The sequence below is a fragment of the Paroedura picta genome, chromosome 1 (assembly GCF_049243985.1).
Source record: "Paroedura picta isolate Pp20150507F chromosome 1, Ppicta_v3.0, whole genome shotgun sequence".
NCBI classification, from domain to species: domain Eukaryota; kingdom Metazoa; phylum Chordata; class Lepidosauria; order Squamata; family Gekkonidae; genus Paroedura; species Paroedura picta.
In genome coordinates this window covers 77,890,418-77,907,165 of record NC_135369.1, presented here as the reverse complement: position 1 = coordinate 77,907,165, position 16,748 = coordinate 77,890,418, and the positions used below count along the sequence as shown (strand labels likewise).

General features: G+C 44.1%; 1 protein-coding gene across 1 annotated transcript in view; it reads left to right on the top strand.

Moving 5' to 3' along the window:
• Positions 1-401: 401 nt before the first annotated feature.
• The window catches only part of PRKD3 (protein kinase D3), a 63,521-nt gene continuing 47,174 nt past the window's right edge, over positions 402-16,748 (top strand). Inside the window, exons 1-2 of the mRNA XM_077344137.1 lie at positions 402-588; positions 8,654-9,660. Of these exons, the coding sequence (XP_077200252.1) occupies positions 9,370-9,660 (291 nt within the window). The 5' untranslated portion in view covers positions 402-588; positions 8,654-9,369. The remainder of the gene's footprint in view (positions 589-8,653; positions 9,661-16,748) is intronic.

Genomic DNA, 16,748 nt, shown 5'->3' with positions numbered 1-16,748 from the left:
TATAGCTTCCACCCCCCCCCCCGGAAACTGCACGCAGAGCTCCCCAAGCAACATAACGTGTCAAAATAACATGAGTTGCAAGCGAGGGGATTTTGCCAGGCTAGAAAGATCTGACAGCGAATGCCACACGGGGGATTGCGTCGCCCCTCGCGCTTTCAGACACGTTGCAGGATATTTCGTCTTACGGGTACCAACCCACGTTGTGAATCCCCGTTGCCATCTCCCGCTGGCTTACGACCTCATTCTCCCGCTCCACCACGTTTCCCCACCCACTCCTCCTTTTCTTCCCTGCTCCCTCGCGCTAGCGTTTTAGAACAGCAACCGCCACAGGCACTAGAAGTAACGGAAACTCTGGTTAGCGGACTGCGCCTGCGCCGCCGCAAACCCTCACGACGTAGCACCGCGGTCGTTGTAGTTCTTTTTGTCGTTTGTCTCCGGGGGGCAGCGGGGGGAGGAAGACTTCACTTCCCGGCATGCCCCTCGGCCCTCCTGTCCCGTCTCTGGCGGCTGAGGCGCTCAGTGTATGCTCTAAGTGGGAGCGGCGATAATGAGATGCGGGCGAAGCCACTAGTCCTGGTGGAAACGCAAGTGAGTGGTCGGGCATTGTGGCGCTGAGGGAGAGCGGGAGCGGGAGCGGGAGCGGGAGGGGCGGGGGGAAAGCAGAGCGGGACAGCGGGGAAAGTTCGTTCGCTCCCGCAACAACGACGCCCTTGCTTGGGTTCGGGAGCGGGGGGGGGGGGGGGCGCCGAATCCGGAGGCAGAAGCAGCCGCGGCTCCTCAGGGCATCCTCTCCATGAGGGTAGCCTTCTCTCTCTCTCTCTCTCTCTCTCTCTCTCTCTCTCTCCACCCCCCCCCCCCATCCAGTGGTGGTCGAAAGGGGAGGCCGAGAACGGCCAAGTCTCGACGACTGGCTGCTCGCTCCGGCCACATCATCTGTCCCTCCCCCTTGTCCCGCGCAACTGTGAGAGAAGTTGTGTCTAGGGGAGAATTGCGGCTTCTTCTGGGTGTCGAATCCCCTTCCCCTCAAAAACAGATAGCTCAGCCAGATGCACCAGGAAGGACCGGCGCCAAAGCGCCTTCTCAACCTCTTTTTGGACGGACTAGCTTTCGCCCGTAGACCTGCAACATGTTTTCCAAGTGCTGGGAAGGTTTTGGCCCTGGTGCAAGCCTCCCTAACAAGGTTTCAACTTGGCAACTCGTTGGATTGCAAGTCAATAATAAGAAAGAAAGAAAGGCCCGGATCAGGTCATCCTTAAATGTAAAGTGATGTGTTTGGTATAATTCACATTAAGCTCTTGCAATGAAGTTGTTTGTTGTTAACTTTAGAGGAAATAAAATTTTCCAGAGGGAGGAAACCACTGCAGTGAATTGTGAATTGCACTCTTGATTTTCAATGTAAATTATACTGAATGGAAATAGAGTATGATGCGGCATAATCTATATAGAAGGCTTCTCATTGAGCTTAATACCTGCAAAACACTTGAGGATGCTGCTGTTCCCTATGCTGATTGCTACAAGCCTGTAGCCAGAACTAGAAGAATCAGGACTATGGTGCTGGGTGGAATGTCTCCTCCTCCATACTTTATTTGTCAGCCAGTATATGCAGGTTTTGGAGTTGTTGAAATCTCTATTCTGAGTTGGAAAAGGCTGTGGTTCAGTGGCCGAGTGTTTATTTTGGATACTGAAGGCTCTGGGTTCAGTCGGTAGCTAAAAGGACTGGGTCAGTGGTACCTGATGGCTCAGGAGCCACATGTGGCTTTTCTGAGTACTGTTCCCCAGTGAGGCACTTGCTCCAAGTTCCAGGAAGGTCAGCAAGGCCATTGTCTGCTAGGGCTTGTGGGTCAGCAGCTGGTTCTCACCTTGAAAGCTACCACCACAGTATTCCTTCCTGAGCCCCAGGCCTTGGGCTAGGGATGGAAGTAAAGGGACAGTTGTCTCCAGCAGCCTCCCATCCTTTTCCACAGTCTCTGTGCTCTCATTCCAACATCTGGAAGGATGCTGGGAAAGGAGCAAACTGGCTGCAGAGAGTACAACCTCTGCCATGGCATCCAGCCAGGAAAAGTGCAAGCTGACTGCAGTGGAATGACAGCAGTTTTACTCCCTTTTCCTCACAACTAACTTGCTTAACACTATTCTGGTAATTTAAAAAGTTATAGTGAAATGTTTAATAATTATGATTGGTGTTTATTTGATAGGCTGGTGCACATGTCATCCAGTAGTCATGTGGCTCTTTCGTAATTGTGGCTTTCTGCAACCTACAGTGGGTACCTCGGAATTAGATAGTCAGTGATATGAAAAATCTCCATGATGTTTGGCTTGAAGCCCAAACATATTTAGTGTCTTACAATTAAGTGAATTTAAATTTGTGGTGGTTAGGCCTCCTGTGTGCTAGACCAGTGATCCCCAACCTTTTTGAGGCTGGGGACCGGCAGGGCAACTGCCCGCCTGTGCACGCTGCGCATGCACGGCCGCGCATGCGCATCGCCATGCACTGCCAAAATCGTGCATGCGCGAAAGTGCCATGCATCATGCATGCTCCATGCACGTCCAAAATTGTGCATGTGCGAAAGTGCAGTGCATGCACGATTTCAGTCGCGCATGGCGCATGTGTGCATGTGCGGCGCGTGGGCGCGGCCCTGATTCCCTCTCCCCCCCTCCCGCAGTAAGAAGTTTCCCGGGCTGCAAGCTTGCGGCCTGGGGAGTTTTTTAGTGCGGGGGGGCGGGGAGAGGGAGCTGCGGCCCGGCGCCATGGCCTTTGCGGCACGACACCGGGCCGCGGCCCGCGGGTTGGAGACCACGGTGCTAGACTGTATACAATGCAACATCCTCCCTGAATTGCAGCTCACTTAAAAAAATTAAAGATGTAATCCTGAACAGGCTTAATGAGAAGTAAGTCCTACTGAACTCAGTGAGTCATACCAGTAAAATAAATATAGGAACATGAGCTTTATAGCACATAATTCGTATGTTAATAGGCAGGAACCTTTCATCTATTGCCAGTGTAATGTTGCAGCATGAATCCAGCAATATGTGGGTTAGCTTTGGACTAACCATTAGGAAACGGTTAATAGGGAGAAATTTTTTTTGGAGTTCTTCTACAAGCGTTCACAAAACTGCAGGATCAGGGAATAGAAGAAGAGTTGGTTCTTATATGCCGCTTTTCCCTACTCAAAGGAGGCTCAAAGCAGCTTACAAGCACCTTCCTATTCCTCCCCCCACAACAGGCACCCTGTGAGGTAGGTGAGGCTGAGAGAGCCCTGTTATCACTGCTCAGTCAGAATAGCTTTATCAGAGCCGTGGTGAGCCCAAGGTCATCCAGCTGGTTGCATGTGGGGGAGCGCAGAATCGAACCTGGCATGCCAGATTAGAAGTCCGCACTCCTAACCACTACACCAAACTGGCTCTCAATAGTATTTCACTAGCAAGGTAGTGAAACCGATAAAAGATTCCAATTGAAGAAAAGAGCTTTTTTTTTTACTACTTGAAGGAGTCCCAATTCAGCTTACAAACACTTTCTCTTCCTCTCCCTAGAACAGACATCCTGTGAGGTAGGGTGAGAGAGCTAAGAACAACCCTAAGAGAATGATAACTAACCCAAGTCACTCAGCAGGCTGCACATGGAGGAATGGTGAATCAAACCCAGTTCTCCAGATTAGTCTGCTGCTCTTAACTGTTACACGACACTGGCTCTCTGATGCACTGATGGTATAAATGCTTGGCAATTTCTTCTGTGTACTCTGGCTCTTAATTTTCAGTGATTAATTTTGAAGATGTTCTCAGAAAATGTTAGGGAAATATATGTTTGCAAGTTATCCTTAGAGTGTCTTTTAGTCTGTGAGTCGGCTTGCATGGCTTTGCAGTTTAGAAAGTGGAAAGGAGCCATTTCTGGACTGAATGATAATTTTAATCAGACAGGTTCTGTCTTCACATTTTGAAGACTGGAAAATAGAATTTGGACAAAGTTTAGAATATTACTGAAATATTCATTGTGTAAGCAAGTGTTAGTATTGGGAAGACAGTGGCGTGTATTCTTGACCTGACTATCAAACTTTTCTTGGTCAGATTCGTTTTTCATCTTTATGCTTAGATTCACTCTCTTTGGTTTGGCCATTCTGCTTGAAGTTCCTTGCCTAACTTATTGGGCAAAAACCAGCAAGCTGCTGACATGGAAAGAATAATTTTGAAACTGAAAATACATTTTGGAATAAATAGTTTAAGGCGGCAGTCTGTATCACCTTTCTTTGTTCATTCAGATCTCAATTGGCAACATCCAGCCTTGCCTGTGAGAAAAAATGGCAGCTATATTAGCCCTGCTCCCACAGCTAAAGATCTAATGAAATGCTTCTCATACTCCTTTACAGCTACTGGTAAAATCCTATCTATGCCCTGGTTCTCTCTCACCTAGATTACTGCAGCCTTCTCCCTGCCTTCTGACACACTGCTTTTCAATCAGTTCAGTCTCTGATAAAACCATGTTACTATCTTCTTGTTAGTATCAAATTGCCCCTTCCATTTTACTTCACTGTTCAGATTTATGAGCCCACTGTGTAGGTACTGCTACATTTGCATTCCCTACAGTGTTTAAGATACTGTATCCCTAAGTAATAGTTGTAGGCATTTGAGCTGTACAAGTTTCATTGGTATTTAAGATTTTATCATGGTCCCTTATCTTTGGGGATCCTTGGCATTTTCCTGGCATCAACATCGAAGTGTATAATCTAGTGGCTACTTTCTGTAATTATATTTATACTAGTATCAGAGCCTATTTTAAAAATGGCAGGAGGGTGTGAGAGGGTGGCTGTGGCTCCCTTTGGCCCGCAGAGTGGGCTAAAGGGAGTGGAAAGCCCCTCCCCCCCGCTGGCAGCGACAGGGCTTTGCGGCCCGCAGGGAGGCTCCAAACTCCTCCCCTGGCTCCTTTCCAGCAGGAGCGTACCTGTGGGCCGCAAAGCCCTGTTGCTGCCTCCCTCCTCATGGGCGACAACGGAGGCCGCAGCCCCAAGGCTTCTAGCAGGCAAGGAGGGAGGGTGGGAGCTGTAGGGGGAGGGCCAATCAGGATGGACCTGGTCGGACAGGGCCCCAGACAGTCTCCTCCCAGGAGGCTGTATCCCAAATATATAAGGGAGCAAAAAAGTGTTAAGGATTGACAGATACACTATATTTTAGAGCAGGGGTAGTCAACCTGTGGTCCTCCAGATTTTCATGGACTACAATTCCCATGAGCCCCTGCCAGCATTTGCTGTAGTCCATGACTGTAGTCCATGAACATTGTAGTTCATGAACATCTGGAGGACCACATGTTGACTACCCCTGTTTTAGAGGCTATGAAAAGTAATAATTCACCATTCTAAATTTTAGGCTAGAAAACTGGGTTAAAATGCATTTCAATAGTGATAAATGTAAAGTGCTTCATTTAAGTAGGAAAAATCATACACATCACTATAGGATGGACAAGACTTGTCTTGGCAGTAGTACGTGTGAAAGGGATCTGGGCGATCTTAGTAGACCAGACACTGAACATGAGTCAGCAGTGTGCCTCGGTAGCTAAAAACGCAAATGGGATTTTGGGCTATATTAAAAGCAGTATAGTGCCCAGATCATGTGAGGTGATGTCGCCGCTTTATTCTGCTCTGGTAAGACCTCACTTGGAGTACTGTGTTCAGTTCTGGGCAACACAACTGACAGAAGGTGTAAAGAAAGGGCTACAAAGATGATGAGTGGTTTGGAGACCAAATGATCTGAGGAATGGTTGATGGAGCTTGGTCTGTTTAGCCTGGAGAGAAGACGACTAAGAGGTGATATGATAACCATCTTCAAATACTTGAAGGGCTGTCATAGAGAAGATGGAACAGAGTTGTTTTCTGTTGGACCAGAACCAATGGCTTGAAGTTAATTCAATTTTTTTTTTTGGCAAAACATCTGGAAGATGTTTCTGACAGTTAGAGTGGTTACTCAGTGGAACAGGCTTCCTTGGGTAGTGGGGGCTTCCATGGGTGGTGGGTTCTCCATCTTTGGAAGTTTAAGCAGAGGCTAGATAGTCATCTGACAGAAATGCTGATTTTATGAATTTAGGTAGATTGTGAGTGGGTGGGCAGGAAGGGATGTGCCAGTGATTGTCTGTTGTAGCCTTCCTTGCATACCCTGGGAATTGCTGATCTCCACTGTGGGATGGTTAGGTGAATTTCCTCCAGGCCAGGCTGGATTCTGGAGATTTTTGAAGGGGGGGATCATTTGGAGTCACTGTGGGTGGGCAGGTAGTTGTGAATTCCTGCATTGTGCCAGGGTTTGGACTTGATGACCCTGGCGGTCCCTTCCAACTTTATGATTCTATGTCATCTTTTTTCAGGGGCAGGGTTCCATTCATGTTAAAAGTTCTATAACTTTGGCATTTAATTCCCATAAGAGATTTCTGTTTTATGATAATGGATAATAACTAGGTGATGAGCCTTCAGAACTTGACATACCTGCTCTCTTGGCCTTGTGATTTCTTCCTGTTTGGAATACCAGTATTGTTCTTAGGGGCACACTGCTCTTCTAGGTATGTTGTAGAACAGTGGTCCCCAACCTTTTTATCACTGGGGACTGGTCAACGATTGATAATTTTACTGAGGCCCGGGGAGGGAGTAGTCTACTAGAGGACCCATCATTAGATGGTGCCAGAGGGGTGGGCTTAGCTGGCGGTCACTACGGTTCCTCTGATTGGGCGAACGGACGAGAAGGATGGAGGAGCAAGCTGGCCTCTGTTTCTTTTTGCCGTGGTCGCTGAAGGCAGCAGTCAGGAACCTCGTTGCTGTGGAGTTGTGTGGGCTGCCTTGGGAATAAGGCGCTCCTGGACGTGAGATGGAGTCCTAGTCAGAGCAGGACTGGAGAAGGGGAGCTTTCTAACCTGGACTTCTGCAAAGTTGGGTCGACGTTGGTGAGCTGCAGCCCGGTACCAACTGATCCATGGTCCGGTACCGGTCACAGGACCGCGGATTGGGGATCACTGTTGTTGAATAATATATGCCTGGTTTTCTTCTAGTATCCTTACAAGGATTTTTTTTTTTTTACTGGGAATGCGTATAGCAAAAACTATTAGGAAGAGAACGGTTATGCAGAACTGTAAGTAAACTATTGCATGATTGTGTATTGCTTTGTGAGTGTGGGAAGGTGTATTTATCCTTTCTTTCTCCACAGTTTGCTGTTGAAAAATGCTTTCTCTTCTCATGTTCTGTTGCAGTATGTCTCATCTGATAAAATTGAAATCAGTGTGTAGTTTCTGAAATATAGGCATCAGACAAGACTCCTACTATGTAAGCTTGTCAGTCATTGCTTCATATAAAAATTTTTGTTGACTCTTCAACCTCTTTGCAATTTCAATTATAAAAACTATTGTTGCTGATTGATTGTATTTGCATTTGACTTGCAGAAATAGCATTCAGCACAAGGACGGAAATGTTGTTTTAGGCAATCAAACTATTTTACTATTGAGCATGATAAAATGTCAGTTAGGTATTGAAAATTAAAATAATTGCAGAATATCAAGTACAGTTCTTAAGTGGAGCAAAAGCCATGTGGCGGTTCTGCTTTTTAATGGTGTATTAACATCAGAGTGGCATAAAGTAGTCATTTTTAGGAATTAACAGTAAGTACTACTGTTATAGGAACCATATTACTAGTTTGTTAAAGTTCCAGAAGTTGATGGTTAGGATGGTGTGGTAGAAGAAGCTGAGCAATGAGGATTTTTAAAACTGATTAGAGTTCTCAACAAAGACAGACTTCTATTGTCAGTGAGGTTTGGTGTGCACACAAATACAGGGTGCCCATGTAAAGTCCATCCTGATATGTCCCTATTTGTACTGCACAAAAAGGGAAATTAGTGTGTATGCGGTAGCAATCATGTGCTGAGGTGTGTGGGTGGAGGAGCTAAATACTACCTCTTTTTCTGGGTCTTTCTACACTTTCAGTGCAGAATATTAGACTGCAAACCGAGTGCTTCTGTGCATACGTGCTGTTAGAAAAATGTTTGGCAAACACCATTACAAAATATACTCATTGCTAAAAAAGGATTTGATTTTTCTAGCTGAATGTATTGTGGAAGGATAATTTTTTTACAAAGGCTATCAAAACTGTTAGTCCTTGCATACTTTGGAGAAGATGTATTTAGTGGGGTTTTTTTTGTAAGAGGCGCATATCCTGTTATATCCAAACTGCCAATATCTTCCAGCCCTTGTCATGTTTGGGGGGCGTATAAGTATATGCCAGACAAATGATCCTCAGAGTAATTTTTACACATGAAAATACTTAATCAACTCCATGCCTGTGTATTCCAAACTAGTTCCTACTTGGTATTGCCTCCAAAGTCATGGCTTTGAAAATATGATTATTTTAGTGTCATTACATTTTCTAAAACAGGGATATGATGAGTGTTTCTGATATATTGTTTTGTACTGCTGTTATGCTTGATGCAGCCTGGTTATGGGTAGGAAGAAGAAACATCTTGTTCTTCACAGACTATATAGCATGAATGATATGTCTATCTAATTGCATGTGCAGAAATGGATTGTGGCACAAATATTGGTGAATTTAGTATCATTTCTGTTTTTAACATGCATGATTATGGTGCTATATAATTACATATATATGTGAAATAACTAGCTTTTTTCCCCCCCACTAGGCAATACATAAGACTTCAAAATGCTGCACACTACACCGGTGAATCAACTACACATGTTCGTTGAAGCTGTATTTGTAGAAATGTTTCTTCCTTTTGGCAGATGATCATCTTCTAAAAATGAAAACTTGGAGACCATTGAGGGTAACCGTATTTTCTCATCTCTGTGTATTGAACCAAGAACTTCTGAAAAAAGAATATTTTTTTTTCAAGACAATACTTGTGGCACAGGACGTCATTCACATTTAAAAAACAAGCTGACAAGGATATCGGCATAAGTTGTAAGTCTGTGTGTGGTGCTGAATCATCGAGTGCAGTAATTTTTATGTGAAGGATGTTTTCTTCAAGCCAAACCTAAGAGTTCTCAAAAAGCACTGGAATGAAGAGCCTGGGTGAAAAAGTAATGTCTGTTTCTGAAGAGAACAATTTCATAATGATGTAAGCCTCTCCCAACATCTGGATGTGGTGCTGAAGGCAAATCAGCTGATTTGAAGCTGTGCAAAAAAGGACCTTTCATTAAAATAACTTCTAGCCAAAGTAATATCACCATGCACAGAATGAAAGGGAAAATGAAGATAACCTAGACAAGAGAATCCCCCCCTCCTTAAACCATAGACGGGAAGCGTGAAAATACTCTTGCAACATTGTGGGGTAAAGAAAAAAGCCTAGTTTTTTTTCTTTACTATTAAGCAAGTCTTGACAAATTTAAATCAAGTCAGATGTCATCGAACGAATCTTCTCCTCCATCCTTACAGAAGTTTTCACCGTCTATATCCCATGCTGCTGCTCCACCTACCCCTTCGTTATCTTCAAGTCCACAGTCGGGACTCTCAGGTCGGCTGTCCAATGGCAGCTTCAGCACACAGAGTCTCACTAACTCCAGAGGTTCAGTGCATGGGGTCTCCTTCTTGCTGCAGATTGGTCTCACTCGAGAGACAGTCACCATTGAGGCTCAAGATCTCTCCCTCTCTGTTGTCAAAGACCTAGTGTGTTCTGTAGTTTATCAAAAGGTAAGTCTAACTGAGAGTTCAGAATATTATGTTCATTTATGTGTTTTGTTCAGCTGTTTATTTAAAATGTTATTATGCCAGGGCTGGCTGCAGTTTGGCCACTCCTGTATTATGCCTTTATAAAATATACTATATATATTTTCTCATTGAGAGTTGTGCTAAGAAATGAAAATTTGGGAGCGGGGTTATTGCAGAATGATATAATATCATAGAAACTGGTAGCAACTTTTAAATTTCAAAGGAGATTTTGAGGATGTGAGCAGGAACTGTGAAGACCTTGTTCGCCCTCTGGCCCAGCTGGTATGTGATTGTGGGCTAGGGTGTCATCAATATGCAGATGACATCCAGCTGTATCTCCACATAGATGACCGCCCAGACTCCCCCCCCCCGGAACCATTTGCCAGATGTTTGAAAGCAGTGACTGAGTGGCTTGAGCAGAGTCGCCTGAAACTCAACCCCTCCAAGACGGAGGTCCTGTGGCTAGGAGGGAGGGGAGCGGACCAGGAAGCGCGCTTACCATTCTTGGCAGGGACGCAACTTACAACCGTGCCCCAGGTCAGGAATTTAGGTGTGACCATTGATGCCTCCCTAACTATGGAGGCACAGGTCAAGAAAGTAGCAGGGCATGTGTTTTACCGCCTCCGCCAAGCCCGGCTACTAGAGCCCTATCTGTCCCTCGAACACCTGGCCACGGTGATCCAGGTGACGGTCACCTCCAGAATAGATTTCTGTAACTCACTCTACACGGGCCTGCCATTTTTTTAAATGAATTTTGTGTAAGGAAGTATTTCCTTTTGTCTGCCCTGAATCTGCCACCTTCATTGGATGTTCTTGAGTTCTAAGTTGAGAACCAGTGAGGACTGTGAGGTACTCCAGAGGGATCTGTTGAGGCTGGGCGAGTAGATATCAACATGGCAAATGAAGTTCAATGTGGGCAAGTGCAAAGTAATGCACATTGGAACCAAAAATCCTAACTATAAATAACTGACTAGGAGAGAGGTCTTGGAGATGTAGTAGATCACTCACTAAATATGTGGATTCAATGTGTGACTGCAGTAAAAAAAAAGGCAAATGCTATACTGGGGATTATTTTAAAAGGGTTTGAAAACAAATCAGCCAGTATCATAATGCCTCTATATAAATCTATAGTGTGGCCCTGTTTGTAATACTGTGTACAGATCTGGTCCCCACACTTCAGAAATGATATTACAGCATTAGAAAATAACATAAAACAACAACTAACGTGATTAAGAACTTTTAGTTTGGAGAAATTGAGGGGTGGCATGATAGAAGTTCATAAAATAATGCATGGGATAGAGAAGACAGAGAAAGAAGTGCTGTTCTCTTTCTTACAATACAAGAATTCTTTGGTGCTCAATGAAATTAATGAGCAGTAGGCTTAGAACTAGTCATATGTATAGGAAAAAAATTGGTACTTTTCAGATTCGGCATGGGTCCAAAACACCCGAATGACTAATCACTGGTTTCAATTTGACTGAAATCCCAAAAGTACCTTTTAAAAATTATGTACACAGGCTGAGCTTTTCTCTAAGGATCAGCTGTTTGGCGGCTCTTTCCCCACCCCAACCTTTCCACGCAGCAAGAAGAGCCAGGTTTTTTTGCTGTGTGGGAAGGCTGGGGTGGGAAAAGAGGTATTGAAAAAACTGCCAAATTGGCCATCCACAAAGGTCAGCTGTTTGGCAGCTCTGCCCCTGCCCAGCCTTCTAACACAGCAAAAAAGAGCTGGCTCTTTTTGCTGGGTGGGGGAATGCTGGGATGGGGAAAAAGGCATTTAAAGAGCTGCCAAACAGGCAATCCCCAGGGGTTGCCTGTTTGGCAGCTCTTTATCTGCCCTAGCCTTCCTGTCTAATCAACTGTTTGGTAGCTTTTCTGAGGGAGTCATTTAAAAGACTCACCAAACAGCTGATCATTGGGATCAGCTGTTTGGCACACTCTCCCTTTCCCTTTAAAGTTTAAACTGCCTGAATCCCTGACCTTTTATTCAGGCAGTTCAAACTACAGGAATTGGTGATTTGGCTCAGATACATCCAACAAATACCCGAATCAGCATCAAATTGGGTACTTTTGATCCTATCAGAATTGAATCACCCATCCCCACATAAAATGAAGTACTTCACCCAAAGAGTAAGTAACATGGAATTAATTGCCACAGGAAGTAGGGGCGGCTATAAGCATAGATAGCTTCTTAAGGGGTTGGATAAACATATGGAACAGAGGTCCATCAGTGGCTATTAGCTACAAGATATAGATGGAACAATGTATCTTGGGCACTGATGCTCTATATTCTTGGTTCTGGGGGAAGTTAACAGTGGGAGGGCTTCTGGAATTCTGGTGCTACTGGTAAATCTGACAGCACCTGGGTTTTGGCCACTATGTGACACAGAGACTGTTTCCTCATTGTGAACTGTACTGCCCCAGCTTCCATACAGGAGCACAAATCAGGGATGGACGAAGTGCACTGGGCCAAATGTTCCCCCATGAAGAAAGCAGGAAAAAGCGGGGCAGCCTGCTTCGGCTCAAACTCTAACCTGCAGCCTGGCACAAAGCCTCCGGTGCAGAAACAGCCAGAATGTTGGACTGGATGGGCCATTGGCCTGATCCAATGTGGCTTCTGTTATCTTCTTAGTATTTTTGGAAAGGAAGACGTTTCTGTGTCTACTCTCTGTACCCTATGTATAATTTTTTAAACCTCTATCATTTTTCCCTCCAAGTTGTCTCCTTTCTAAACTGTAATGTTGCAGACTCTTTAGCCTTTCTTCTTATGGAAGGTGCTGCACCCCTTAATCATCTTGTTGCTCTCTCCTGTACTTTTTCCTGCTTTGCAATGTACTTTTTGAACTATGGTGATCTTATTCCAGATGAGGCTGCACCATAGATTTATACAGGGCTATATTATATCAGCTGTTTTATTGTCAATCCCTTTCCTAATAATCTCTAACATAGATGTTGCCTTTCTCACTGCCATAGCACACTGGACACTTTGACTGAGCTATCTACTATGAGGTCTTTTTTCTTGGCATTTCTTTTTCCTGGCATTATTGCACTTCTGGTAAATAATAGTTTCATTGGTTTTGTAGTTCATTTCCAAACTTAATTTATTTTATTTGCATTCAAAAGCCACCCTTCTCAGCATAGTGGTCTCAACAATTTGATAAAACAATTTAATAAAACAAGTCAATTCAATAATAAAAACTTTAGCAATGTGCTACATGTTGTGGGTGGTGGGAGGAAGTACCATGGAATTCAGATGGTTTAAAATAGTAGTCCATACTTGCCCTTTTGAACCATTTTTTTGTATATTTGTGTGAGAGAAGACATTCTTAATTGGTCTGCTGTTTTATTTTCTTCCTCACTTCACATTTGTCTCTTTTTGCTTTGTTCATTCTCTTAGTCTTCCTGTCCTTGGTAGCTTCAATTTCAATCAGATTTCAGCTGAAGTTCAGAAGTACATTATACGGGAAGCCAGTTGTACTGTAAAATAACTAAGACTTCAGTTTTGGTCTTGTCCTCTCCAGTTGGCTTTAGTGCAGTTGTGTGTGAACGAAAGCCTTGACTATGCCAGCAGCAGCTGCAGAATGAGCGCATGTTCTCTGCAGGCATATTCTTGATCAGGAAATGTGTACTGGGGGTGGGGGAATGGTTGTAAGTACTCCTGCAGCTGGTGCACAGGTGGCAGTATTGCTCCAAGAGCATAGGCAGTACACATTCCTGATGTGGATCAGATCTTTGACCATATTTTGGGACTTGTCTAAGCATAAAGCTTTAATATCAAGTGTTAAGTATTTTGTCAAACAGAAATCAATAACAATGCTATTGGAATCCTATAATGTTAGTGCCCCTCTTACCTATGTCATTCCAGATGACCCAGGTTTTTATGTTTATCTGATACATTATGGAACTTAAGGGCTGCATATGATATCTCTGTGTTAAAAGGATACTCAGGTAAACAGTGGAAAAATGGCCAAAGTTTCATACCTATTGTAATACTGAAGTACAGTGAGCAAGTTTTCATTGATTGATTGCATTTGTATACCACTCTCCCCTAAGGCTCAGGGCGGTTCATGTAGAAAGTAAAAAGAAATACATCTAACTTGGTGGTTATAACGAAGGTAACAGCAATAATAATAACAATTAACAGAAGATAACATTCTAACAGGGTAAACAATCTAACAGACCCATGGTTGGTCATATCTGTCGTATACATTCAAGAGAGGGAGGTTTGCGGGCCCAGTAAATGCTGTTTCGTTTTGGTCAACCTCAACCAAATGCCTGGTGAAGGAGCTCCCTTTTGCAGGCCCTTCAGAACTGTTTTAGTTCTTATGGCCCTGATTGTCTCTGGGAGTTCATTCCACCGTGGGGGTCAGGCTAGGGATCGCTAGCTGGTTGGAGGTGGCAGAGTGCAGAGCTCTTTGAGGGGTGTAGGCAGAGAGGCGGTCCCTCAGGTACACTGGGCCCAGACCACATATGGCCTTGAAGGTAATTACCAAAACCTTAAGCCTGATCTGGAATTTGACTGGTAGCCAGTGCAATTGTTGGTAGGGTTGGGTGCTTCGGCTGCCAAAGTGGCCGTTCACATCCGAAGCAGCCAGTGGTGCGGAGGGGAGGGGCGGCACCAGTGGCGGTGCATGACCCGGCGCCCACACACAGGCAAAGAGCTTTGCACCTGAGTGCATACACTGACTGGTGTGCTGGCATCGGAGCCACCCCTTCCTCAGTGCCGTGGTGCTGGCTGATTCAGGCATGAACGGCTGTTGGGCACTAGTAGTTTGGTTTGGCAAAGGTGGTAGAAGGCCAGCCATGCTACTTTTGTGACCTGGGTCTCAATTGAGAGGGTAGCATCCAGGATCACACCTAAGGTCCTGGTGGAGTGGGCCCACTGCCAGCTGCACACCGTCCAGGTTGGGCAAACACGCTTCCACACTTGGACCCTTCCTGCCCAGCCATAGGACCTCTAATTTTGAAGGATTGAGCTTCAGATTACTCTGCTTGAGCAATTTACTCATTGCTTTCAAGCAGCTGACTAATGCTTCTGGGAGAGAATCAGGGCAGTCATCCATCAGGAGGAAGAACTGGGTGTCATCTGCATATTGGTGACAACTCAGCCTGAACTTCTGGACCAGTTGGGCGAGCGGGCGCATGAAGATATTAAATTAGGATTGGAGAGAGGACTGCTCCTTGCAGGACTCCACATGTAAATTGGTGGTGCCTTAAAGAACTCTCTCCTAGTGCTACCCTCTGTCCATGACCCCAGAGAAAGGAGATCAGTCATTGAATGGCTGTCCCCTGAATTCTGGCGTCGGCAGAGATTGAGGTACTGGTGTCGGCAGAGATTGAGGTACTGGTCATGGAAATGGGGGGAGGAGGTGGGGTGTTTTAATCTCACCACTGGGCTATTGTTGGTTTTAATATTTTTATCTTTTATGTAGGATTTGTTTTTATGGTTGTAATCTGTCATGAGACGGTTCTCCAATAGCGGTGGAAAATAAATCTAAATAATAAATAAATAGATAAAAATAAATAAAATATAATGATTTGAACTCAGATTTCCCTGGTGTGAGTACATTATGTCTACCAGACAGTACAGGCTTATTTGTAATCAGTATTAATTGCTGTGATGGAAATAGTAGCATGGGAAAGGGGTATAAAGAGGAAAGTCCGGATTCACTGGGCTTGTGTAGTACACCAATGGGCAAAACCATACAGGTGCCCTGCCATAGGTGTGGTCACCACCTGGAGGCATCTAAAGAACTGCAGGACATTGTGTCAAACTGCTGCATGTTAATATGATCATGTGCGTTGATCAGAGAGTTTATGTAGTTCCATGAGGCAAGACTTCTCTTGAGTAGTGTGGTTGGTGAATTTATTGGCGGGAAAATAACAGTTTAATCTTAAGAATAAGTTTGGTTTTTAAAGGCTTATTTTCTAAATGGACCCTAAAAGCAAGACAGTGGGAATTTGGGTTTGGAAAGTTAGTCTCCACCCGTTCGTTTGACACTTGCTAAATGTGTGATTGCTAAATACTTTCTGGTCACTTCTGATGTATGGTGACCCTATGAATTAATGACTCCCAAAGTGTTGTATTATTAACAGCCTTGTTTAGATCTTGCAAACCGGGGGCTGTGGCTTCCTTATTGAGTCCATCCATCTCATATTGGTTCTTCCTTTTTTCTTGCTGCCATTCATTTTTCCTAGTATTGTTGTCTTTTCCAATAAAATCAGAGTCCAGTAGCACCTTTAAGACCAACAAAGATTTATTCAAGGCGTGAGCTTTCGAGTGCAAGCACTCTTCCTCAGACTAAGAACTAACCATCTTAGTCTGATGAAGAGTGTTTGCACTCGAAACCTCATCCCCTGAATAAATCTTTGTTGGTCTTAAAGGTGCTACTGGACTCTGATTTCATTGTGCTACTTCAGACCAACACGGCTATTCATTTGAATCTATCTTTTTCCAGTTATTCTTGTCTTATACTGTGACCAAAATATGAGAGCCTTAGTTTGGTAATTTTAGCTTCTAGAGAGAATACAGGCTTGATTTGATCTAGAACCTACATATTTGTATTTTTGTTGCTCATGGTATTTGTAAGACTCTCCCCTCAACAACACATTTCAAAGGAATTGATTTTATTCCTGTCAGCGTTCTTCATTGTCCAACTTTCACAACCATACATGCATGTACTATGTAGTGAACTGTTTTTGGATAGACAATGTGGAGTTGTTTGACAGTGATCTTCTATTTCAGGATGGGACACTTTAAAAAGATATGTTAATATTTTTCTGCAAGTAGGGCCATTCACCGATTCAGTTACGTGTCTTCAGTCTGAATTGATTATTGCTACAAACTTAGGTCAAAAAGCATTCTTTGTTTCTTTTTCAAAAATGTCTATTGTATTTTACATTCATTATCTTTCCTTCCATTTAATTTCCCCCCCAACCCATTTTCTGTTATCATAACTGATTTGTTTCCTTTATCAGCTTGTCATTTTCTGTTTCTGACATCCCTTGAAGTTCTGTTCTTCATTTTCTTCTCTTCTACCCAGTCTTGTATGCTCTCATTTCTTTGAACTGCT